This window comes from Seriola dumerili, unplaced genomic scaffold (genome assembly GCF_002260705.1).
Source record: "Seriola dumerili isolate Sdu_G_001 unplaced genomic scaffold, Sdu_1.0 BDQW01000149.1, whole genome shotgun sequence".
In the NCBI taxonomy this organism is placed as follows: domain Eukaryota; kingdom Metazoa; phylum Chordata; class Actinopteri; order Carangiformes; family Carangidae; genus Seriola; species Seriola dumerili.
In genome coordinates, this window is record NW_019174404.1 from 21003663 (window position 1) to 21031205 (window position 27543).

The 27543-nt window shown below is 42.0% G+C and overlaps 1 protein-coding gene across 1 annotated transcript in view; it reads left to right on the plus strand.

The window, feature by feature from the left end:
• The window catches only part of trappc12 (trafficking protein particle complex 12), a 39984-nt gene extending 12846 nt beyond the window's left edge, over positions 1-27138 (plus strand). The window contains exons 4-12 of the mRNA XM_022750608.1: positions 9697-9810; positions 13966-14104; positions 17526-17638; positions 17915-17987; positions 19291-19364; positions 21668-21766; positions 23195-23298; positions 24429-24516; positions 25413-27138. Coding sequence (XP_022606329.1) covers positions 9697-9810; positions 13966-14104; positions 17526-17638; positions 17915-17987; positions 19291-19364; positions 21668-21766; positions 23195-23298; positions 24429-24516; positions 25413-25655 — 1047 coding nt within the window. The 3' untranslated portion in view covers positions 25656-27138. The remainder of the gene's footprint in view (positions 1-9696; positions 9811-13965; positions 14105-17525; positions 17639-17914; positions 17988-19290; positions 19365-21667; positions 21767-23194; positions 23299-24428; positions 24517-25412) is intronic.
• Positions 27139-27543: the final 405 nt, after the last annotated feature.

Below are 27543 nucleotides of genomic sequence, written 5' to 3' on the forward strand. Positions count from 1 at the left end.
TATCATAATTGTTGCCAATAAAAGTTTCTTTCAATCAATCGATCAATCAATTAATTGACTGATCGTTTCAGAAGTGTAAGTAACTTGAATTTAAAAGTTCACAGAAAAAAGAGAGGAGCTGTTGGAAGCAAAAGAAAGTGAGAAAATGTAATATGATATGATATTATTTTGAACGTGGCTTGTATAATTCAGTTAGTGTTCATCTGTAAATTAGCTAAGCAATTATAGCAATTACAAACAATAAGGCCACATTTTTGTCAACCAGCTTAGATGGACTTGGTGGACTGATTTACAGCTGTTTGACTAAATTAGTCAGTGATTGTCTCTAATCAAACCATTCTTCATCCTCATTGAATTCAGATTATTTTATAGTTCTGACCATCATTTCTACTGTTAACATCCTTCTCACCAACTTAATTCCTGACATCTGGAAACGCGGCCACATCGCTACAACAAAAGTCCAACTAAATGGAATGCAGCCATCATTCACATCTGTTCTTTTCCTAGTGTCACATGTAAAAATCTCCTGTAAAAACCTGTTGTACTTAACCTTGCTGACAGGCAGTTTTTCTGTGCAATGACCATTTATTACCGACATTTCAGGTTCATTTACTTCCAGTGAAATGCTTTAGATAATCTGTCTTTACTGTTGACTTGTTTACAGTCTGATTGTCTCACTGCTTGTGTTTCTTTCACCACTGGACTTTGTTGTTGTTTAGCCTCTGTGTCCCAGATAGTATGAGGATGGTATCAGAAATGAAAATAAGTGGTACCAAACCAGAATCTGAATTGTGCATGTATATTTTTCCTTTGTAATGATAGGCAAACCATTCCTTTTAGAAAATGTTGAGGTTGGATGTTCTGTGAACTGAGTTCGGTTGACTATCATGGCCTCATCTCTACTTCTCCCTTTGTCTTCCCAATGACCTCTCCTGTCCTCGCTGTGGTGTGGTCAGCAGTGGGCTAATCTCTGGCTCAGCACCACCCTGGGCTGGCCTCATCTGTCTCTCTCATTAGCAGTCACCCCACCCCCCCACCCCTCCTCCTCTCCTCCTGCCCCCTTCCCTCCTTCTCCTTCGTCTCTGTCTCTCTCCCTCTCCGTTGCCTCTGTACTACACACCGGAGACTCTCTCTTTCCTCCCACAGCATGATGCTGTCTGGGCCTGGGGCCAGCATGCGCGTGTGTGTGTGTGCGCGCGCGTGTGTGTGTGTGAGTGAGTGAGTGCAAGAGAGAGAGAGAGAGAGAGAGAGACCCACCTTGGCTGGGTCAGACAGACACACCCCCATAATCACTGCAACGACCCAGCTGCTGCATTGCACTTTGATATCATTGCTGTAACCTTTACTTGTCATTATCATAACCTTTTTACATAGCTGTCATTTCTGCCACCAGTTACACTTGCAAGCTGAGGTCTGGGTAATGCGCCATCAACTTTTGCAGTGCTGAAGGGCACGTTTAAACCGTAGCAGTAGTTGTTTTCACCTGGCTGTGTTTATGTTAGCTGCAGCCATATGATCAGACCTATTGTAAAAGTGCAGGAGGAGTTGAGCCTGTTGCTCTGCCAGCATAAAGGATAATTCCCATTTATAGACATCGGTCGTATTTTTGTGGTGCTATCATTCCTACTGCTGATCATAACTGTACTCAAGTTAATTGTAAGTAGTCAACTGCAGTGATCTTAAGTGACGCTGAGATCACAAAGTGACTGATGGTATGTCACTCTTGCTTAAGTGGCATATGCTGATTATTAGTAATATGCCACTGGTTATGGGACGACTTGCAAACAGTTACTTCACTTATGTTCCACTTAGGGATGCCCCAGTTGATCGGCTACTGATCAGTATCGGCCGATTTTCATTAAAAATATGTGATAGGTAGATGGGCATTAATGCTTCTAGTCACCGATCACCTTACAACCGGCTGAAAGAAGCACTGTGCGCTGTGGAGTGTAGTCCCGCATCCCGCCTTGTTCACTTTGCCGGCTCGCGACAGGACACCAAAACAAAACAACATGTCGGCCGTGTGGAACTTTCACAAAGTGTGTGAGACTGATATAACGTACAGCATCTGCAATGTCTGCCAAAGATGATCGGGATCATTGATCTCACTCATTGGTGATCAGTATCGATACCTGATCGCGGCATCCCTAGTTCCACTGGCACATACCACTCCACACCAGCATAATGACCTTTTTTACTGACATATGCCACTGCTGCAGCTTTTGGGCAGATAACAGACTACATGTTTACAGCCACACTAGTCTGGTAGCTAATCTCTATGAAATTAACAGGAATGACATTAATTTTGCAGGTATTTGGTCATAAAACCAAGTATTTGGCATATTAAAATTTTAACACGATGGCACTACAGGAAAAGTCAGGGGGTGACCAAAGTTATTACAAATCACGCTGTGGTGCACATCAGTATCTGTCAAAAAATGTCACGGTTGTGCATCCAGTAGTTAAAGTGTTAAAGTCTGGATCAAAGTGGAGGACTGACTGACCAGTCAACCAACCAGCCAGCATCACTAGAGCCATGTCTTAAGCACCTTTCCGTAGCAAGTACTGTGTTAAACTGGTCGCTGTTTCCATGAACAGTGGAAGAATGAAGCAAGGGCAAATAGCAAAGTTATTATACAAATCCATCATTTGTATAAATGGTGATGTATTCATCTCCATACAAGAGAGACACAAGTTAACGGAAGAGACAAATTGGGGTTCACCCACTTTTGGTTTGACCTCCAAATAAAATGGTTTGGATAATCTGGTTGAAATTCTGGCTTGATACAACCAGGGTGAAATATACTTTAACCAAAGTACTTGTCAAATGGTTGAAACAGTTTCTATAACCTCTTCTCCCACACCACCTCCTCCTCCTCCTTCTCCTCCTCCACCTTTTTTTCCAGCAAGCCTATCCAGTTCACACAGTGACTGGCCAGGTGTGCAGAGGTGTTAGAAAGTGCATGTGATCTGAACTTCCTCTTCAAGCTTTAGTTTTAGTTTTTTTTCTACAAACAACTTCTGTCACTTTTTATTTGTATAAAATAATGTCTTCAGAAAGAGTGTCAGCATCACTATTCCCATTTGAAAAATCATCACCTCCTGTATATCCAGCTTTTCTGTACTACCTTTGCTTGTGGCTGTTCTGAACAAGTATAAACACTTCTGCGTTCAGATATGTTCGGACAAGACATCTTAATCAATCGTCTCATGGCTCATGTTTTACTTTGTCCCCAGATCTCAGCAGTAACTTTTGTATGAACGATGTGATCATAATTTCATAACCAAGTCGGTCCGCATCAACTTTAGGTCTTGCAGTATTGGGAAAACGTACTGTGTGTGCTGCACTCTGGGAGTCAATGGTTGTGATTCAGGCCTGACATGGAACTTCTCTTGAATACTGTCTTCAGCTGCAATCTCAGAGGGAAAGGGAAATGGGACATGCTGTTATTATTGACAACGAAACCATCAAAAGCTATCCAGTAACCCACTAGTCAATCAGTGGTTGATATTACCCAGTGGAGTATCACTTAGAACTTGGAAGCTGTGTTGAACCATCTTAGGGAGTGATATGTAGAGTTCTCTTACAAGCCAAGAGCTAGTACGGTTTCTTCACATAATATATTATGCCAGTTTGTATCTCAGCATCTCTCAGTGATACTGTTTGAAGAGTCCAGCGATTGCCTGTGGGAGACAAAATGGCTGCTGTGCTAAGTTCATATCAGTACAGTATCCAAGCAGGCCGTCCTCCAGCTTGAGGGCAATGTTCTGTCCCAGTGTTTATAGACCAACTACAGAGGCATCAAAGTGAAGTTAGTCGCCATTGCAATGACTGGTGTGCACTTTTTGCATATCACTAATGTTTTTTTTTTCCACACATCCTCTGTGTAATCCAAAATGCTGAGGCTTAATTGAAGAAGCACTGGAGCTCCCTGTGTTAACTAAAGCTGGTGTGTGGAAGCCTTTTTAAGTCTGATTCAGCCGGAGGCTTCGCATCTTGAGAGAGAACAAGTGGGCGTTCATTTGTTCATCAAGCTTTGTTATGCAGGGTTTTTTTTTTTTTTTTTAAAGTCACCAAAGGAAAGGTGCACTGAACTTGCGATCTTCAACACAATTAAGAAGCCTCACCCCTTTTAAATTTCTGAGGAGACTAATTATGTATATGTGTTTTTGTGTGTGAGCGAGATAGAGGATGTAATTTGTGCACATTTCCCTTGCACACATTTGTCTAAGTGGGTGTTGGTATGTAGGAGTATGTGTGAAGCATTGTAATACCACTGAAGTTAGACTTGTTAATTACAATCAATGAAGTTGTCTGAATGTACCTCAAGCATTGTCCTCTCTTAAAGGTTAAGATATTGATAGGTGAATATCCATGATAAGATATACTGGCTTACTTGTCCACATCTTGCTCATTTGTCAAAGTGAAGGCCTACAATTTTCCTCTCAGTGTTACTGAAAATTTTTAGCCGCCTCAGTAACTCAGTGGATCCGAGTACTTACCTTTGGAGGTCTCTTGATCGCTGCTTTGTCAGCCAGTGGGGTCAAATCTGATTCCTTCTATATTATTTCTCTCATTTCCTTCTTCTTTTGTCTGGTGTTTTGTTCTGTCAGGAACAAAGGCAAGTCTACTACCCTACGCCCCCAAAAGCAAGCATCAGCAAACAAACGAAAATGGCCCTTACCCACTGTCGGGCTAGAGACATGCCTACACGATCCCCAACACACACTTGTTTCACCAAGCCTCTGTCGTCAATTCCTCATTTAATATCAGTGGCAATAAATCACCACAGTAATTCTTCCTCATGTGATTTGGGGGGATCTGATTATGCCTTATTGCAGAGTCATTTTAGCTGAGCTCAATTATTAATCATCATCAGCCTATTGTTTTTCAATTTTTTTGTCCTCCTACTGCCCATTCTCTGTTAATTGAAATCATTCAAACCTGGGGAGTGACAGCGTGGTTTGTATGCATGATGGAATTTATGGCAAGCTATAATAAGGCACTTTGTACATCCTTAAATGTGGAATCAGTTTACCTGAACTTTTTAGCAAGGCTCTAGCAATGGTAATGTCAGTCAGTCCACCGCTTTGCTCCAGACTGAGATATCTCAACAACTGTAAGGCCACACTTCTATGTTTTCATTTTCAAACGTATCTCTTTTCCTATGCTTTCAACTCCCATTCACACTAATCCGTTTTCTAGCCCCGAAAACGGCGAGTTTTGGAAACCCTGCTGGTCCCGTTTTAGTTTGATAACTAAGGTCAGCTGGACCACCTAAGTCAGTAGACATAAGTGGTCCTCTGACTTGTGGTCAAAAGTGGATGGATCACCATGAAGTGTTATACAGATATCTGTGGTGCCCATAGGATGAATCCTTATAACTTCAGTGATCTTGCACCACTAGCACGTTAAGGTTTGCATTTAGCCAGTGAAATAACTCAGCATCTACTAGATAGTTTGGCACCAACTTTTGTACTGCCATCTTTAATGTTCCAGTTCACTCACTGAGGGAGGGGCCCCCTGCCACAGGCTGCACTGCATACATTTGTAATTGTTACCAGTTTTGAATCAAACAAACATGATGATCCTTTGCTTATTGTCCTATACAAGACTGTCGGTAGCAAGTATTACATTAGCAACAACAAGCACCAATTTATTGTAGATACATAGGGTTGCCAGGTCAATTTAGCAAACAATGCATGAGTTTGGGGGCCCCCTGGTGGTTGTGGGGCCCTAAGCAGCTGCTTAGTTGGCTTACAGGGAGGGCCAGCTCTGCAGGAACACGATAGCAAAGGTCAGCGTGGTCTTTCCCCTGCTGTGTGGCTGCAGTAGAAATGCGTGTGATCACAGATCATAGCACATGGCTAAAGCAGTCTATACTGGGCCTGTGGAAAAAATGCGATATTGAAAATCAGACTGTGAATGTCAGTCCCTGTAATGCATGCTGACAGCTGGAGACAGGACTCTGTGCATTCTAAATGTTAGATTAGCATCTTGAACACAGTCCAGTCGTTGATTGTTCTCTCTCTTTTCATCAGTGGGGTCAGACCTCGGGTTTTACCACTTGAGTTGACAGTTGAGCCGAGACATCCGGCATCATCTGATTCAGGGGCACTTACAATCACATACTATCTTAAACTGAGGCTGACCCCGAGACCTGCAGGTCACAGAAGATCACCACTCGAACCACACAGCCTGGCTGCTGTCTACTCAATTCATAGCTCATGTATTTCTTTATGGCTGTATTGTTTAGTTTGGATTGATTAGGTTCGAGACCTAAAATTATAGGCTGCTGTAAGGTAATAAAGCTTTGCATCGCAGCAATGCTGCATTGTTACTTAAAGCCTGAGCTGAAGTTCAAGACTCAGACTTTGTGGGGTTTTTTCAGTTTGGCTCCTCGTGATGCCTCTCTGCAGCTCCCTTGGCCCTCAGCTCTCTTCTCCGCTCCTCCTGCTCTCCACTCTGCTACCCACTGCTCCTTTTTTCTCCTTCCAACTCTTTTGGCCCAGAGCTTCTGTTTTTTTTTTTTTTGTTGTTTTTTTTCCTTCTTCCTTCCACTATGGCCAACTTTGACTTCTGCATTCTTTCACTACATGTGGGCTAGATTTCTTCCATCCATATGCTGCTTATCCTCTGTTGAAACTACTTATCCCTCAGTGCCCTGTCTGAACTGTGTGTGTGTGTGTGTGTGCATGCGCGTGTGTGGGAAAATGTTTTAAATGGCTGTTTGAGGGTGAAGACTTGGTTTTAGGGTATTCAGTTGTGATGGTTAAGGTTAGGGTAAGGGGCTAGGGAATGCATCATGTCACTGGGTGGTTCCTACGAATATAGTAAGACGTGTGTGTGTGTGTGTGTGTGTGTGTGTGTGTGTGTGTGTGTGTGTGTGTGTGTGTGTGTGTGTGTGTGTGTGTGTGTGTGTGTGTGTGGGTGTGGAAATGCAGCTACTGTACATCACTGCTAGCTGTTCTCATTTCCCTGTATCCCGGTCTCACGCAGACACCTAGAAACACACACTTGCACACCTGTCTTCTCATGCCCTGTGGCAGGGCAGCAGTGTACTGTAGCGTACTGTAGGATATGTGTGTTTGAGTGACTGCAGCTGCTTTTGGCCATCCAGGCTGCCTCCTCGTTTTCAGCTTCATTTCCCCCCGTAATGAAGATTCAGAGGCAGCGCAGCGACTGGCACAGGGCAGAGGAGGAGAAGAGAGCAGAGGAGAGAAGAGGAGAGGAGAGGGGGGGAGCACAATAGAGGAGGAAGCAATGACAGCAGGAAGAGAGGAGAGGCAGACATGAGAGTCAGGGGGAGGGGATGGAGGAGATGGAGGGAGAGGAAAGAGAAGAGGAAGCATCATGATGGAGGGAGAAGAAAGTATGAGAGAATCCCGAGGAGGAGAAAGGAGAAAGAAGGGAAGGAGAGCGGATGACTGGGGAACTCATCCTCTCTCCTTGAGGACAGCTACAACAGAGGAAGAGACAAAAGTGTGATGAGTTTTGTGATAAAGATGACTAGAAAAAAAAGTAGCTCCCTCTCTCTCTCTTTCTCTTTCCCTCTCCCTCTCTCTCCTAATTACCTCCCTGGCTGTGATGAATGGCACAGCTCTTCAGACCCAATTGGCGAGCCGACCTTGTCATGTGTGTTGATGGGGTGGGGTGACTCTACACCCCCCTCCCACCTCTGCCCCCCTCTTACCTATTGTACCACCTCCTGTGGAAGCAGATGCTGCTAATATCTGTGTGTGTGTGTGTGTGTGTGTGTGTGTGTGTGTGTGTGTGTGTGTGTGTGTGTGTGTGTGTGTGTGTGTGTGTGTGTGTGTGTGTGTAAACACTTTGAATTGTGCACTTAGACACGCACCTGCCTCACTTCATATTTTCTTATAATAATAATAAGATGATAGCACATCCTGTTATTTTGCATATAAACTTAAAAAGGTGCTTGACTTTGATTTTTACGTTTTGTTTCAGAAGTCTCAAACATCCTGAAAAATCTCACTGTTTATTCAAATACCTTCTCCTTAGTTGTTTTCCACTATTAGCAATCTGGTTTGATATATTTGATTAAAATCAACATTAAACATTTTGAAAAGATATTACATATAATGAGATTTAACTTGGGTCTTATTTTTATTGAATTGGCCTCCATCCCATCTGTAATAAAGAGATCAATGAGCATTGCAAAGAAAGCTTCTGACTGACGGCGGTTTGATCGCTGGCATCAGTGTATGGGTGTGATGTATAAATGTGTGAGTGACTGGGTTAGTGTAGCAAGTATTGTGAAGTGCTTTTGGTGGTCACTAAGACCAGAAAAATGCTATATAAATGCAGTCCATTTACCGTAAGCAAAGCCTGCCATTGATATAATCATTTAAGTTATTTATCAATTATCAAACAACAACTTCAGAAATGTGAAGATTTTTCTGCTCTTCTCTGTTTCATATCATCGTAGAGTCCGTTGGTTGGTTGGACACCTTGGACTCTGGGAAATTGTAAAATACCTTTTTTTTTTTTTTTTTTTTTTTACTATTTTCTGGCATTTCATAGACTCAACAGTTAATCAATAGACTGACAGATTAGAATTAAAATGATAGTTTGTTTTAGCACTACATGAGCAGTCAGATGATTAGAAAGATTGCAAGCAAACCCCATGTTAGCCAAACTTATTTGGAAGAGAAATGAAAATGAACAGTAAAGTTATAATCCCAGTTGAGAATTGTAAACCACCTACAGCCTCCTACACTCTGCAGGTACAGGATTATTTCAGGTGTGCTCATCTTTTGGTGTTTACTTCAAAATAAAGTGGTTTAGATCATTTGGCTAGTCTGTTGCAATTTTTACAGCCTGTCTGATTGTCAAGTGGTAACACGAGATCAACTCAAGATCCGCTTACTCGACTCTTCCGGGGCTTTCGACCATATCTGTCTCCGTCAGCAGATGAAGTTGTCATGCTCAGTCGTCAAAGGACTTTTCATATTTCTGAGCACTTGTCTATGTTTGCTAAAAAGATGATGTTGATTTTTGTATCTACTATCTTTATCTGCATTGCATTATGGGATTTTTAGTAGAAAGTAGTATACATGTCATGGACACTACTTTTGAGGGAATTTTTGAGGTCACTATATAGTGCATAGATTTTAGCCTCAGAATTCAGACACTCAGATAAAATGGTGATTAATAAATCAGCCTCAGTGGTGCTCAGAATTATGTCATGTTTGAACCTCTGCAACTGACCAAACTAAATCTGCTGATGTTCCTGTTTCCCAGGTCAAGAATGAGCCGTGCAGCTCAGGTTGTTTTCAGACTGATTTTTGCCTCGCTGTACCTTGTTTTTGTGATGTTGCAACATTTCTAGAACTCAGCAAATACTTTGGTGAATACAGTGTTTTCATAACTGACAGAAATTGTAGTCATCATGAAAATAAGACCCAAGTTGTAATAAGCTGAAATTCCTCCGTCCCTGCGTGAGCACAATGGGAAAAAAAATTCTGTGTGAAACGCAGCAAGTAGTTTGATAAGTACCTTTGAATATTCAGAAAAAGGTGCTTGATACCAAGTGTTTACCTTGTTAGTGATGTGTCCCGCAAAGTGTGTTTGTAATGGTGACAGCTGAGAAAAATTGATAAATTTTATTTCCCCATGTTTCCATCAGTCAGTCGTGGTTCGTGTTTCATTTACGTTGTGTCACTTCTCCCCTGCAGACCAGTAAGAACTGGCGGGCTGCGGTAGATCTGACGGGCCGGCTGCTGACAGCTCATGGTCAAGGATACGGAAAGGCTGGCCAGCCAACCTCCCACACCACCGACTCACTGCAGGTAAGACGCCAGTGACTTTCTCCTCAACTGTCTCTTCTTCTGTTTCTCCACCAGTCTGCCTCGCACTGTGGTTCTGTTGGTGGTAGAAAAAGCTGAACCAAAGACAGGCCCTGTACTACACAATAATGTAATAATTCCCTTAATGAAATAATAAAAATTAAATAAATTTAGCAGTTAGCTTTGTTGAAAATAGACCAAATGATGTACCTGTACTTGAAGAATAATGTAATGAAATACCGTCATTTAATTTAGTATTTTATACCCAATTATTTTTTATTAGGAGTTTATAACATTTTATGGTTCATTTTTGTTTCCACACTGGCAATGTAATTATTTTTGAATGATATTATGTTGGATTTCACTTCAAGGGGCAGATGTGGAAGCTCAAGTTCAGTCTTCAGTCAGTCTTCATCACAGTGCAATATAGGACCGACAATAAGTGCAACAAAATGACAGTTTCAAACACCACTCAATCTTTGGAGAAAGAGTGAGTACTCCTACATTAGCAGTAACTCACTCACAGTTGTAAATAAGGTGCATAAGATCTTTATGTAAACATAAGGGCCGCACAATTAAACAAAGTGCAATGTCCAAATTGCAGGAGTTGCAATTTTTTGATATAGTTACAACATTGTTATGCATTGTAAGCACCATAAGCATTGGGGTGCTACAGAGACACCCCTACAAATCATATCCTCCAGACGTAAGGAAACATGTTTGTTTGGTACAAGACACAACAAAAATCACATCATTTTTCTTTTTTAATTCAGTGAATATGAAAAACAAAAACAATCATTCCAACTCAAATTGTGACTCAAATTGCAATATCTGACAAAATAATCCCTATGAGATGAATAATCCTTATGATTTTCCTTTTTTTTTCATATTGTGCAGCCCTAGTAAACATTACTGTAAACAAATGACAAAGAACTGTTTGCAAATTCCATAGAGTGCAGTCATCCACATATAGTGGATACAAGCCTCTGTTATTGTCTGTAGAGGGGGGTTGAGTTGGCCTGACTCTTACGGTTTCATAGGAAGGAATAGCGGATGTTGGCTTGGGTGTGTAAGTAGTTGAGGGTCCTCACAGCTTGAGGGAAGAAGCCGTTGGTAGAGGCGGTCCCGATGCTCCTGTGTCTCGAGGTGTGAAGAGGCTGCGGCTGGGATGGGTGGGGTCCTCCACACTGCTTGGGGGGGCACCATGCTTTATTGGAGTGTTGTATGGAAGGAAGAGAAGTGCTGATGATCATTTCAGCCATTCAGACCACATCACATGTGGTGTTGTTGGTTTGCTTCTTTGGTCTTTAAGGTCTAGTCAGCTAAACCTCTGGTTAAAAAAGCCTACATTGCTAGACCACTTTTCAATTGAGCTGGCTACATATCTGCTGAGTGCCTGTATACGCTTATTTAATCATTATATAAAATGGAAATCCTGAACAGAAACTAGGGTTTTATTTACAGTTGCATCACAACGTGTTTTTTTTTTTTGTACATTACAATGTAAGTGTCTGTAAATACTTGGAAATGAAAACATGTTACAAATGCAAAATTATTTCCATTTTGTGCATATTGTTTTCGGGTTGTCCTTCCATCTGTCCATCCCATTCTCATGGACACAATATCTCCATACACAATATTTCAGTAATGCCTTGAGGGAACTTTGAATTAAGCACATTTTACTGGGACTCAAGTATGAACTGTTTAGATTTTAGTGGACAAAGGTCAAAAGTCACTGTGATCTCATAAAACACAGTTTTTGCCTTTCGAATGTGGTATCTCAAGACCACATTGAGGGAATTTGTTCAGACGTGGCACACACATTCACTTGGACTCAAAGATGAACTGATTGTGAAGGGGAGATTGTGACCGTATTTCTGGCAACTTGGCTGCTTGGTGGAGGCATACAACCACGAGGCGGTAATTCTAGTTAAATGAATGCAACACTCTTACGGTCATCACTTTGTATAAACACAAAGATAAATGTGAAGTGGTGTGAGAGTGTGAATTTAACATTACTCTACTGTGATATATTTTCCCAAGCAGGCAGGTCTGACACTGTCTGCAGTCACATGCAGAAGCTGGTCATCTTGGGAAGTGATGGTCTTCATCACCTGCACATTGTTCAACCTGTGAGGATGCACATAGAAGTTGTTCATTGCATCTTGAAGGGAGACATCACTGACCCGAATCTGTAGTGGGGCTTTATAGTCCGTGATGGTCCGGAGGCCCTTCCACAAGTGCCGCGTTTCCTTGCTGTCAGTGAAGTGTCTGGTGATTCTGTGTCTATAATTCTGCTTCTCTGCTGCCACGTCTGCTTTCTCCCCACATCTGATTGCAGTATCTCAGACTGAGCCGCCGTTGTCAGCCGTGGCTTCTGGTTTGCCCTTGAGTTGATGGTTTTAGTGACTGTGACATCATCAGTACACTTACTGATGTAGGCTGTCACTGTCTCTGTGTATTCCTCTAGATCGATACATTCCCCACAGGAAGCTGCCTCTTTGAACATGCTCCAATCAGTGGCTCTCGCTGCCGTCCTGCAGAGCTGAGACGGCTCCCTCTGGCCAGACCTTAATCTGTTTCTGGATTGGTCTGCATAGCTTCATGCGTGCATGACAGAGATGTGGTCTGAATGGCAAAGATGAGGGTGGGGGAATGTTTTAAAGGCATTATCTGTGTTTGAATAAATAAGGTACAGTATATTCATTAATCTGTTAACTCCCATAATACATCTGCACAGTTTGTTCATACAGGATCACTAAGAAAGGACAGTCCGAGATATTTTGCCTTGTTGGTTTTTTCTTTGGTCTTTAAGATCAGGTCAGCATAGGCAAAACAAGATGTGGCCTCTGACAGTCTATGAGATTCCCATGACCAAAGTCTAGAAGCTGGAGAAAACAATCAGCTCCCACATAAAGAAGTGGCTTTTACTTCCATGTTGCCTCAGCAGTATCGGCTGCTATGGGAAGCATATATGGGAACTGCCTGTCTGTATCCTCACAGAGGAATAGAAGTGCACCAAAGTGAGGCTGAACATGACAAAGGGACACCAGCCCAGCGGCTATGGCTGGTAGTTGCTGAGGTCCACCAGCAAGAGGAGGCGATGTGAAGTCCAAGGGAAGTCTCACAGGCCAAACAGGGGACAACACAGGAACACCTGAAGCACCACAAACTCACCTGGAAAAATCTATGGGAGATGGAAGGAGGCAGAATTAGCTTCATCATCAGAGCCTCCCACGATGTGCTTCCCTCTCCCAAGAAATTAAAACTAGTAGAGTGAAGAAGATCCTTCATGTCTGCTCTGCAAAGAACCAGCAACTCTATGGCACGTCCTTACCAAAACCTTTTACCAAAGTCTTTTTCAAGACCGCTATACCCGGAGACAGTCAGATTCTCCGGCAACTGGCAAGTATCCTGGCGCAAAGGAGAACTGTTGCCAACGTCCCGTCACCCTTAACAACAGGCATCTCTAACACTGCTGCCTTAATGGCATGTACACTACTTTACATTAACAGTCAGAAGATGTAATGCAACTGATTGGTCAGTAGTTTGATCTTATCCTTTTTTCTTTTCTTTTTTTTTTATTTGTGACTTTGCACAACAAAAACAAGTGTGACAGGAAGGGTACATATAATGGACAGACATGTAAATGACAACAAAAACGATAAACACTTATTGAGATTTCAAAATTAAAAGAATATGATGTGTATGGTATGTGTGCGTGCATGTGTGTGTTCACGGTTTGTACGTGACGTAGTTGTATGTATCTGTGATATGTATCTGTTTTTTTGTGAGAGGGTGAAAGGGAAAGTATAATGGACATTAATGATGTAATATAAATATAATTGTAGTGAGAATAATAAAATAAAAAACAATTTAATAATATAATTTATATGATATAAAAAAAATGAATAATGAAAATTTATCTCATGACAAAAAATATGCTAATATGATCTGATCCTTCTGATGTTAACCTCCTCCAGACCAGGTTAGGAGTTGAGCATAAGTTACCATGGTGATGGTGAACCACCATTGTAATCCTGAAAACCCAGGGTTAAACCTGAAGCTATATTTATGTATTGTTTTTGTAGTCAACATATATGATTAATGTTTTCTACATTGTACAAACAGAGGCAGATGTGTTTGTGTGTGTTCCAGCTCTGGTTTGTGCGACTGGCTCTTCTCACCAAGCTGAACCTCTTCCAAAACGCTGAGCTGGAGTTTGAACCCTTTGGCAATCTGGATCATCCAGACCTCTACTATGAGTACTACCCCACTGTTTACCCTGGGAGGAGAGGTATACAAAACACACACACACACACACACACACATACACACACACACACACACACACACTCTGCTTGTATAAAACCATACCATTCTGTCCTTTTGGCTCATTATTATTGACCTTTATGTGGGAGGAGCACTTTTGGTATTGATCACAGAATCTTTGATATAGAAAGTCGTGCGCTGTAAATCCTGCATTGTTTCACATCTCTTTTCATATTGCACTTGTCGAAAAGCTGCTCTATAAATTCCCATGGAGCCCCAACTGAAGGTTGAATAGTACTATTCATAATAGTGCTGAAAAGCTGCTCCGAAACTCTTATCTGTGAATTTTGAATGTGTTATTAGCCTGCTCTCCAAAAGGATTTTGCATTTTACCCACATTTTTTAGGATACACAAGCATACCACCACTGTCCTATTAAATATTCAAAGGAAAGTTTCTGCCAGGAGCTTGATATAAGACTGTATCGTCAAGAAGCTCCAACAACTCCACTTGTCTCCAGCAGTTCTTTGGTTTTGTTTTTCCTCTTTTTACACTGCATGAATTGCTCTCTAATGTATTCCCATTACTTTGGATCTGCTTCGCCCCTTGGGCTACTACAGTGAAGGCAGTAGCAGAGACAGAGCTGCATACACACATGCACGCACACACTTGTACAAAAAAACAAAAAAAACAAAACACACTTTAAGCTACACTGCACAGCCCTCTAAAGAGAGCTCCAATTGACTTTCCATTGCTCAATTTTAAATGCTTTGTACCCTGCTAGGTGCTCGCAGACAAACTGGCATGAGTTGTGTAGCCTGGCATCAGAAGTCGAACATTTCTCTCGGCCCAACATTTCTCCGGCCCAACACTTGACCGCCTTCAGAGACAGCTGCCCATGTATCACTCTCTCAAGAATTAAGATCGACTGAGCGCTCGAGAAAGAATCTTTGTTTGAGGGTTATTAATTTATCTGCCAAATGAAAAGTTGAGTCCAATTAGGACACAGAAATATTAAGTAGTGTTCATTCATGCTCAAGGAGCATTCATTCATGTCCTTTTCTAAAACTACTGTATATATTAATGCTTTACTTTTAGTTTAGAGATATCAATAAATTAAGAGAGAGATGCATCAGTTTTCTCACAGGTTAAATAAAACATACTCAAAGCTTCCTTCTTTTAGAAGGGCTTTTTTTTTTTTGGTTGAAAGAATATTGGCCTCTGCTTCAAAAATCAGAGTCAAAAGTTGGACATGCAGACAAGACAGAGGGAATTCATTACTATGCCGAGGCACACAGGTAGTGCTGAAAATCCTGAGAGTATTTAAATGTCTCAGATTGAATCTAAAGGTCTTATAAACCATATTAAAGGTACCCTGTGCAGTTTTCTTGTAAACAAACCCAGTTCTGTTTACATTCAGTGTCTCTCACCCAAAATTACTTTTTCTGAATCTTTCATGTCTTAACAAATGTGCAGAAAGCATTTCCGTTTCTGTGAATCATTTGCAGAGACTATTTTTATTGGTTCACCTACATTTACACCTTTGCAAGCTAGCCGTCCTCTTCCTCCTCCACCTTTTGTTGGCACATTACAACGTTTTAGGCACCCGTCTGCCACCAACTGTTATTGAATGGAATAGCTCGAGTGCCTGGTTAGACCAGGAGGTGACACAGCAAATTTTTCTGCACATCTTCACATCTCTGTATCTCGCATCTCTTGCATCTCTTCTGTAAAGTTAGTTGGACTGGAAGCTTGATGATGTTCAAATTCCCCGAGCAGAACGCCTCAAAAAATATGTGACTGGCCACCAACCGAACTCGACAAAAACAATTTTCTAAGATTGTATTATTTCTTTTTTATTTATTTTCATTTTGTTAGTAGTTAAGTTTCAAAACCTTGACTACACTGTCCGGTAGGGAGAAAACTTAATACCTTCAATTTGGACTTTTTATACTTTTTTCCTATTTTTCTTCTTTATTTTCCCAGAATAACCCACCACAGATTTATTACCTAGAGACTCTCAGTAGCTATGGCCCTGATCATGACTTTGCTGGGATAGTAAACAAACTACAGGCTAACTGGCAACATGCTAGCTGCTTGGAACATGCTCTCACTGGCCAGGCACAATAGCCCGCTAGCTTGATACCAGTTAACTTGCTAACTTGTCAACAGTAAGTTAACACAATTTATTCAAGAAACATATTTGTTCCATCAACTCTTGTATCAGAACTGCCTTCAAAGTTTTCCAGAGCAGTTTATACTCCAGCAGAAGAGGATTATTTAAAACTGGGTAGAGCTGCACAGCTGATATGACAGCTTCCTCTATTTAGGTCACACCAGACTTCTTCCTCAAACTCTGAAGTTTTGATGGTGTGCTGTTGGTCAGTGACACAAATTAGCGTGTCAAAGTTCACCAAAGTTAGAAAATCCGCTGATAATGGGCAGTGCCGTTCAAATGAACTTTTACTTTAACATTTCACAAGAAAAAAAAAAAATGCTGTTCTGACCAAGTCGTGAAAGTGCAGGTGGGTCTAATAACACATGTGCAAAAAGAGCACAAGATATAAACAGAGTGGCCACCCACTCATCACAACAATGCTTTATAGCTCCACTCCTTGTCAAAAACTCCACAGGGTACCTTTTAAATGTATTTTTTTAATGTCTGTGCGAGGCTGTGGTTTTCACGGGTTGTTTTCCTTCTCAGTTATAACATTTAATTCTAACAGATACTTTAAAGGTATAAAATGTCTTAATGTTAACCTAATGAAACTTGCTGATACCCAGGAGAGACTGAATAAAGAGATTGGGGGGGGGGGGGGGGGGGTTAAGACCGATAGACAAGAGAGATAGAAATAGAGATACATAGACTGGCAGAAGCAGCAGCCACAGATGGACTAGCTAGCTGAGTTTCAGATCTGATGACAGTATCAAAGAGACCCTGATCAAAGCCTGGGGACTCACCTGAATATAGGCTCTTCCTCAGGGATATGTGTGCCTGTGTGTGCCTATGTGTGTGTGTGTTGTGTGAGAGAGAGACAGTGTGAATGATGTAGAGGCAGAGAGAGATAGAGGGATGAGGCAGAGAGATGAGTGATGGAGCTGTGCAGCACACCCAGAGAGAGAGATGAGAGGGTTTAATAAGCAACCATACGTAGCTCAATGCCATCTGTAGGTTCCTGCCTCCGGGGCTGTGTGCAGTCTGTGTGTGGGTGGATGGGTTTATATTCTCATCCCGTGCTCTGTGTCTTTCTGTCTCTCTCCCTCTCTCTCTGCCTTCCCTCTCTTTTTTTTTCTCTCTCTCACTCTCTCTTCCTCCTGCTATGTCCTCATCCCACCCTGTTTCTTATTTTCCCCTTTCCCTCACTTATTTTTTCCTTCCATCTCCTGTTTTCTTCTTGTCCTCCCTCCCTCCCTCCCTCCCTTCTTCCTTCCCTCCCTGCTGTCCAGGCTCCATGGTGCCGTTCTCCATGCGGCTGCTGCATGCCGAGCTTCCCCAGTACCTGGCCAAGCCCCAGGAAGCTGTGGACCGCCTGCACAATCTCAAAACCGTCTGCCTCACTGTTAGTACGCGCACACACATACACGAACACAGCCTCTGGATGAACATAAAGATATGCATACTCTGTAGCATTCACACAATAAAACCACACACCCACAGAAAAAGCACATTAGCCATACTAATCTTCAAGCCCACCTGTATAAACAGCCAAATGGTTGGATTTTAGAGTTATTGAATATGCAGATTCTAATACACACACATAAAAAAAGCCTTCAGCGATGGCGGTGGAGCAACTTCCCCCTCTGAAGTTTGAACCCTCCCCCCTTCTGGTTAACAGATTCTGGAGAACTTGGAGAAAGGCTTGGCTGAGGATGGCAGCATGATCACCCTAACACGGGAGAACAGGCAAGGTAAGAAGCACACACACACACACATACACACACATACACAGACATTTAGCTACAGACCTGGCCCCAATCCCAGATTGCAACACACTGTAGGAAGAGAGTGAGGTCATGGGCCCTAGTGGGTAACACACACACACACACACACACACACACAAGCAAGCACTGAGGCAGAGGTACACCTGGTGCAGGACTGCAGCATACCTTGGCCACACATACACACATTCTCAACCACACAAAGACACCAATGCGGTGCTCTGAAAGTGTTTAGCACCTCACTGCTTCGGTACTCGCGCTGAATATCAAACGGTCTCTCAAGCCCTTCACACCAAGCAGATCAATACAGATCGATTCTATCCAATCCACTCACATCTGCACAAGTGTGCTGGGGAAATAGGCACCTTCATCTAAAATTCACCAGGTCTAGGTAGACGCACCTCAACATAAGCTGATGTAAATAGACTTCATCTATTCTTCATTCTATTCATCTCTTCTCTTCTCTTCTCTTCTCTTCTCTTCTCTTCTCTTCTCTTCTCTTCTCTTCTCTTCTCTTAGCAGTACATCTTAATGCAGGTTTCTCAGTCCTCATGTTTGTGAGTCCTTTAACCACTAATTTAGCAACTTTTCCAAAGGTGTGTCTTTTTTTTTTTTTTTAAGCGACTAGTAGCTGTTTAAGCAGTTAATTCACAGCAATGAACAACAACAAGCCACTCGGTGAAGTTGAGCTAAATGTAAGATGCTTGCTTATAATTTGGAAAATTTGCAGGGTGACGCGTGTACAAGTGTGTGTGCATGTGTGTGTGCGTGTGTGTGTGTGAGTGAGGGTGTGCCGGCTCTGCCCGTTTCTCTTTCTAAAAGCAGAGTAATAGCTGTGCCCTCTGTCTCTCCTCTCCCTGCCCACGCAGACAGTCGACAGTCAAGTCAATAGCGCAGGGCCTTGCCTTCACACATCAGACCCCTACTGAGTGATTAGCTCTCCTCCCCAACACACACACACACGCACACGCACACACACACGAGTGCAGTGATGAATACTAATAGGACTGCACACAAGCTCTTCCACACGGTGCACTGTCTAAGGAAAAGAGGAAAGCGGAGTGTGCCGCAGTGTCTTCCTCACCACCTTGCCTTAAAATAAACCCTGGTGTGGGGAGAGGGGAGGTGTAATGAAAGGGATGGGTGGAGGAGAGGGGGGGGGGCATAGGGTGATGTTACAGGGGACACCCGAAAAAGTGAAAATAGGAAGTCACCCTCAGAGAAATAAACCACCTGTCTCTGTCTGTCTTCTTCTTCTCTCCCTATTTTTTAGCATCTCTTAAACTGTGGCAGTCTCGCCTCAGCCGGGTCATGTACTCCATGGCCAACTGTCTGCTGCTGATGAAGGTAGGTGTGTGTGTGTGTGTGTGTGTGTGTGTGTGTGTGTGTGTGTGTGTGTGTGTGTGTGTGTGTGTGCGCTCACGTTTGTGTGTGCCACAGTGAATGTGTCCCTGTATGCGTGTCTGAGTCTGTCTGGATGTGCGTGTGTCTTTTGTGAGGGAGTGTTTCTGCGTGTGTGTGTGAGAGAGAGAGAGAGAGAGAGAGTCTCAGAGATCTTTGATGCCAGGCTGGTGGAGGATTCACAGTGAAATCCCCCTAGACTGACCACTAATTGGATTCGTGGTCAGTGAGAGAGAGAACAAGACAGAGAGGGAGAGAGAGAGAGGGAGGGAGGGAGGGAGGATGGAGTGTGGATAAGGAGCAGACTCTACAGAGAACCACAGTGCCATCTACTGGTCAGTTACAATATTTTTCAATTACTTTGCCTCAATTTCAGTTTCAAGATTCAGAACTCTCACTTTTTAAGGACCACGACAGGGACTGTTGTTGCACATTTTCTACAAATCAAAATACTTGATATAACTGTTGACAGTTTAACAAACCATGTTTGAATGTAAACATATATGTGTAGGAGCCATTTACTAGTTTGTTTGTTGGGTTTTCTATCATTTATTCATCTGTTTTGAGTTTAATCACTTTAGTTAATTAGTTTTACTTTTTTGATAATATTCTCTTTTGTCATTAGTCTCTTTAGATTATTTGCTTATGTAACATAGTTAGTTAGGGTTGACTAATATTTTGTTTATTTTGTATAATGCTATGGGCACATGAGGTTATTTAGGTAGGTGGACTGGATTAGGACCAGCATGCACCTGGGTGGGCCTATGGTTTTTTTTTACCAGAGCAGGAGAGGCAGCAGGAAACATGATCATTTGTTAATTGGTTTGCTGCTTGTTTGGATAAATAAATCAAAAGGAAAAAAGAATTGGCTTTGTTTGGACGATGTATTTTTTTTGCCTGCATAAACCAAATCCCCCATGATGCATCAGTGGCCATTTGATTTTGATGTTGGACTTTAATTTGTTTGAATGACAAATAGCCACTACAATATGTTTGATACATTTCAGGCAGCCATTGTTTTTTTTTTCTTCTTCTTTTGCAGTATTCAGAACAAAATGTATTATTCAGATATTTTGGAAGGATCAGAGTCTTCCCACATTAAAGAAAGATAATGAATACATAGGTACTTTACGAGAATAAATTGCTTGATATTTTAAGGTATTTATGGTTGAACCCCTGTAATCACGTGTTAATGAAGAAAACAGTGTCAAAATAAATTACCTCTTTTTTTTCCTTTCAGTAGGTGATTACAAAACAAGTTAAGACAAGTGTAGGCAGCCATTGTTTCTATTCATAACTGTGTGGTATGAAAATAAAAAAAAACTTGCTTGGGGGTTGTAGTGTGAGGAAACACTCTGTAGACTTAAACAGTGTTAAGAAATCACTATACTAGGTAGACATGGTGTTCTTCTCTAATCCAAAATTCCACAGTATGCATTGGAAAATGTTCAACAACAATACAGACTGTACACGAGGTGTAGTTAAAGGATAGCACTAGTTTTATTCAGTATTTTCTTATTGCCTGTAAATTACATGAACATTTGGTTCTTACTGAACATGGAAATGTTAAAAACAGGAGTTTAAACAATTTGCTCAAACAGCTGGACACCAGTTTTTAACAAGCGTTACTCAAGCAGGAGGAGCTGTGGATTCATTCATTTGGTTCTCTAGTGAATATTTACAGCAGCAAGATGGTGTGTGCAGGACTGAGTCTAAATAAATTAGCATGTGTTCGCTCATGATAGTGAAGCAACATGTCACCCAGTGTGGCTCACTGATGTGTTTTTAATCATTATTGAACAACAATGGAGCTCTGTGGCACAGAGGAGTAATAATACAATATCTGGGTGTAGGATACACTCACTCACTTTATTTACTATGAAAAGATATATCCAAAATAATGATAATAAATAATAATAAAATATTGCACTATAATACACACATACATGCGCACATTGCCCCATCCCAGTACACACACACACACACACACACACACACACACACACACCACCTCCTGACCTCTCTCTGTCACCGGGCTCAGCAGTCCAGTCACCATGTGAGCAATGTGTAGCAGTGCGGTGTGGAGGTGGGAGAAGGGTCACATCACCCCGCTAATACTCCATATGTTTGATTAATGCCCTCTCTCTCTCTCTCTGTCTCTCTCTGTCTCTCTCTCTCTCTCTCTCTCTCTCTCTCTCTCTCTCTCTCTCTCTCTCTCTCTCTCTCTCTCTCTCTCTCTCTCTCCTCAGGACTATGTTCTGGCCGTGGAGACCTATCACTCCATCATTCAGTATGAACCTCAGCAGAGAGTGCAGCTGCTCAGTGGTATAGGACGCATCTTCTTGCAGGTTTGCATATTCTCCCCCACACACACACACACACACACACACACACACACACACACACACACACACACACACACACACACACCATGTACAGATAATAAGACACCAGTTCCTTGGATACAGACACAGCAGAGTCGAGTTTACCATAAAGACTAGAAGCAGCTAATTTAAAAATACACCTTTGTTTGTTTAAGCTGTACATACTAAGAAATGTAGAAATGAAAATTAGGTTTAGTGTGGGTTATTTACTCCAAACTTGACAAACAGCAGTTGCTGACAATGCCGATCAGAGCAGGTGAAGGAACTGTCTGCAGAGCTCACAGGATTGTGTTGAGCTGGTTCCAGGCAGACAAGCAGGACTCTACCCAGGAACTGACCGCCGGGCAAAACTGAACAGTCAGGGGAGAAGGGCCTTGGTAAGAGAGGTGACTGAGAACCTGATGGTCACTCTGAGCTCCAGAGATCCTGTGTGGAGAGAAACTCCCAGAGGGACAACCATCACTGCATCTGGGCTTTATAATGAGTGACCAGTCAGAAGCCTCTCCTCAGTGAAAGACGCATGAAGACACCTACAGGACTCTCAGACTGTGAGAAATAAGAATTTCTGGTGATGAAGCCAAGATTTAACTAGTTGGCCTCAGTTCTAAGCTTCATGTCTGGAGGAAGCAGGACACTGTTCATCACCTGTCCAACAGGAACAGGGAGACTGGTCAGGGCTGAGGGAAAACTGAATGGAGCAAAGTACAGAGATCTCCTTAATGAAAACCTGGTCCAGAGCTCAGGACCTCAGACTGGGCTGAAGGTTCACCTTCCAAAAGGACAGTGACCTGAAGCACAACGCAGGAGTGGCTTAGAGACAACTGTGAATGTCCCAGACTCCTGACCTGAACCCAAATCTAACATCTCTGGAGAGACCTGAACATGTGTCCTCATCCAGCCTCACAGAGCTTTAGAGGATCTGCAGAGAAGAACAGCTGAAAATCCCCAAATCCAGATGTGCAAACTTGTCACGTCACACCGAGAAGACCGGAGGCTGCGATCACTGCCGAAGGTTCTTCAACTGAGTTCTGAGTAAAGTGTCTGAATTATGTCAGTGTGAAATTTCAGTTTGTCCTTTTTAATACATTTGCAAAAATCTCTATAATTCTGTTTTTGTCATTATGGAGGATTGAGTGTAGATTAATGAGGGGGGCAATTGATTTAAATAATTTTAGCACAAGGCTGCAACAAAACAAAATGTTAAAAAAGAGAAGGGGTCTGAATACTTAGTGAATGCAGTGTATATTTTGTCATCATTCTCTCTTGTAATCGTCCTATATGTCTTGAGTCAGTTCTTTATTCGTTCTTGTCCCATTTTACAATACACACTCACTCTCACATACACACACGGGTGAGTGGTTAATGTGTTACTGCTGTTTTGTTCTTGGCTAGATCGGAGACGTTAAAACAGCAGAGAGGTACTTCCAGGATGTGGAGGAAGCCTGCCAGATGAAAGGGAGCCAGTCCAGTCACACCACATGCATGCTGATGAACAGGTATGTCTGTGGCCCCGTTCAGACGTGGTATTAACGTGCGTCTTCAGTGATCCGATCACAAGTGGTCAGCTCTCAGTGCGTCAGTTCACACCTGGATTTAAAACGTGTCTCCGCATGCGTCTCTACATGTGACCACTTGTGATTGGATCTCACTTCCCCGCTCTGTATGCAGATAAACGTGGATGAGTTGTTGTTTTCAGCCTCTGCTCACCGCTCGAATGAAATGTTCCATATTTTATCCATTTGAAACAGTAAAGTATTTTCAGTTCATAATAAACTGCGTTGGGAATAATCAGCCTGTCAGAGGACGTCAGTAGAGTAGCTGCTCCTTCAATGTGGTCCAGGACACATTCACATTCACACTGCTAAAAGAATGTGGACACGTGGCACAGACCTCCTCTGAATGTGGTCTGAGTGATCGGCTCTCTGGGTTCTCATTGCATCTTGGCTGCGTTCACACCTGAACTTAGAGCTGACCACCTGTGATCAGATCGCCTGAGATGGATGTTAATACCGGGTCTGAACAGGGCCTTAGTCGTGCATTTAGCGCCTCTCTACTGTGCGTGCGTGTCTGTGTGGACTTCATGCTGTTCAGGATCATTTTCACTCCACAGATTCGGTATTTCCTTCAGGGCTTTTTGCAAGTTGTTGCTTCCACCCTGCATGTGGTTTAACACAGGAGGTCACACCTCTGTAGCTCTGGCCTAAGGAGATGTGGAGTATGAGACTGACACTGATGCCATGCTAATGCTAACTTTTCAACGGCAGTCACTTTATGATTCGCTTTTAGGTATTGTTTTTATTTATACTGTTTTAAATTGTTTTAGTTAAAAAGAACTAAAAAAAAATTTAAAAAAAAAAATGAGAACAATATGACGTGTGTGTAATGGGCCAATCACCAGAATATTAAAACCAAAATGTTATGGGAAGGACCAACAGTTTGACAGAGAGGGACTCACAAGCACTAACACACCACGCCTAAACAAGAACAGAGAATCTTGTTGTTTTTGAGGAATCTGAATCCCTAAAGAAACCCAGTAACACAACACCTTGGATGAAATGTGTGTGTGTGTTTGTGTGTCTGTGTGTTTGTGTGTCTGTGTCTGTGTGTCTGTTTTTTTTTTTCCCAGGGCCTTTGTCTACCTCAGTCAGAACAACTACGCTGAAGCACATGCATCCTTCACTGAAGTCTTGAAAATTGACCCAAAAAACCCTGTTGTAAGTACAACCCCATGCACTGCATTGTAATACTGCAGCGGCCGCTGTTGCAGTACAGCCAACAATATGTTTTCACTTTGTCATTATGGATTATTTAGTGTAGATTGGTGGGTAAAAAAATGCATCCATTTAATATTAAATCTACAACATAATAAAATGTGCCAACAGGGAAGAAGCCTGAATACTTTCTGAAGCCTCTATTGCTCGTGTTTATCCGTTTAAAGTCACAGAACGCTGCTTTTTGTTTCCACATTTGAACTGTAAAGTTGATCTTAAAAGGAAAAGTAGGTCGTATCATAACAAGCCTTGAAAAGACAGTTCATCTGAACTTGGATAGGTATGAGTACTCGAGTTGCTGACGCCTCAGTTGGCGTTACGTGCACTATGGCAGCCGTGACCAAGAAAAGTGATGTCTGGAAATACTTTGATTAAAAAAATAAATAAAAGAGGACAATGATGTGCAGTTCAAGATATGTGGCGTTAAACTTGCATATCATGTTCTCTGACAGCCGAACAGGAGGCTTGGTCGGGGAGGTCCGCAGTCGTCACGGACCTCCCGTATTTCGTTTTTTATGGTAAAAATGTATTTATATATATATAATTTGCAGGTAACCGAGTACTCGTTAATAAGGTAATGAGAGTACTCGAATATTGAAATTACTGAAAATGCCTATCCCTAATAGTTATGTGGCAAAGTTTGGGACTACTGTAAAGTGTGGTCAGTGTCATTTGATCGATTAATTTGTGGATTGAATTGGTTTTGTGCCAAATATAATAATAATAATAATAATAACAATAACAATAATAATAGCATATAATATATAATAATTGATAATAATATAATAAAGATAAATTCACATTAAAACTCATCTGCCCCTCCTTCTGTACATTCCCAGGCCAACAACAACGCAGCAGTGTGCCTGCTATACCTGGGCCGTCTGAAGGAGTCCCTGGGCCAGCTGGAGGGTCTGGTGCAGCAGGACCCCGCGCTCTACCTCCACGAGAGCGTCCTTTTCAATTTGACCACCATGTATGAGCTGGAGTCGTCTCGCAGCACCCAAAAGAAGCAGGCTCTGCTGGAGGCCGTGGCCTGTCGGGAGGGGGACAGCTTCAACACGCAGTGCCTGAAACTAGTCTAAGAGGCAGGAGGTTGGACTGAGAGAGGACACACACTACTGCATTCTCCTCCATTATGACAGGAAGTAAACCCCCACCGCACCCACCTTTAAAGCTTGCTAATTCACAATTTCTAAATTAGTTTTAAATGAGTTAGTTTAATCTGTACTAAAGCACACGTGTGAAACGTTGCGGTTTTACAGGGGGGTGTACTGGACTATCTCTTGTCCAGGCCAAGTGATTTCCCAAGCAACAAGCAGAGACTCATTGAAGTCACTTGACCCGGACAAGAAATGGAAGACCGAGGGGCCGCTATGACCTGCAAGGTGACAGTCATACAGGGAGTTACTGTTAACAAGATAATCATCGCTACCTAATCTGCTAGCATGCTGAGGAGACTGTGTGAGCCCTTGTCATAATGTTATCTTTTAGACCATACTGGATGTGGGTCTGATGATGTTTTATGTATTTTATGTCACAATGGATGTATTACAATAGGACTTAACATTTAAAAAACATATTTCACTATTTCCTTATCATTATCTGGTAAGAACTGGTGAGTCATTCGCTGGTTGACACACACATGAAAGAATTCGAGAGCAAATAGTTTGATAATAGCACTGTAACACAGAACGATTTTTTAAAATCTTATTAACCAGAGGTTATGTTGCCATGATTGTTCATGAAGGGTATATATTTTGACAAGAGGTTGTTTTGCTACAAGTCTTAGTCTTTCTTCTCTGATTTCTGACCTCTCACATTTGAAAACTTTGGACTGATTACATTGGAATCAGTGATAAGGTTCTGCTTTGTCAAAACTAAATACAATGGAAAGAATAAAGAAAATATGGGAGGTTCATCAACAAACTTTACCGTATTTCTCCCTGTGCTTCACTAATTGTTCAGGGACAGTTGTATTAAGCGCTTCTTCACTGATTGGCTTTTTATAAGCTACAGAAAACTGGCCCACTGGCACCTTAGGCTGTCTGCAACAGTCCGGTGACCCTACCTTGCAGGTCATGGCATGTGGCAGGCCCTGAACAATGTCCCACCAAGTAATGGTCCAGCACTTGACACGGGCATTATCCTGAGTTTCAGTGTGCTTTAAGACTAATAAATGTCCACAGAGGTCCTTTCAGCGCTCCTTCGTCATCAGACACCTGAAATACTGGATTAACAGTCAAAGACCACTCAGTTTCAGTTTTCTCTAGGTTCATTAACTCATGCAGTGAAAATGAATAAGTCCGTCAGATTGCATTGTATCCTTTCTTCTAAACAAAAAAAATCATGTAAAATATTCAGAATCCAAAATTGTACACAGAATAGGTAGATTTTTGTTTAAATTATTATATAAAAATTATTATCTTGTTAAATCTTTTATTGATTTGTCCTGGTTGATCTTTAATTATCACTGTTTACATGTTGTGTTGATCATGTTTGTGTAAAGGCATCTGGAATAAAAAGAGGCCTAAATAATGGTGGAATAAAACTGTTCTTTTAAATCAACTAGCGTAGTGAATAATGTGTGTGAGTGTGTATATAGGTGTGCGTGTGTGTGCGTGTGTGTGTGTGTGTGTGTGTGTGTGTATATACACACAGTGCCAGTCAAAGGTTTGGAAACACCTACCCATTCATAGGTTTTTCTTTAACTATTTTCTACAATGTAGAATTGAAGACATCACAACTATGAAACTAATAGGACTGAAAGAGTGAGAGGCAAGGAAAACCACCACAACGGGAAAAGTTGTGAAGAAGAAGAAGAATCATTGCTCATGTTCTCATTGGTCGCACCGATGAACAGTCCTATCATAGCCGTCATATCATATTGTAGATGATGATACTTCTGAGTGAGGATGAGAGTAATGCAGCAGAAAATATTTTAACATTTAAAAAGTGGACTAAATGATGTTT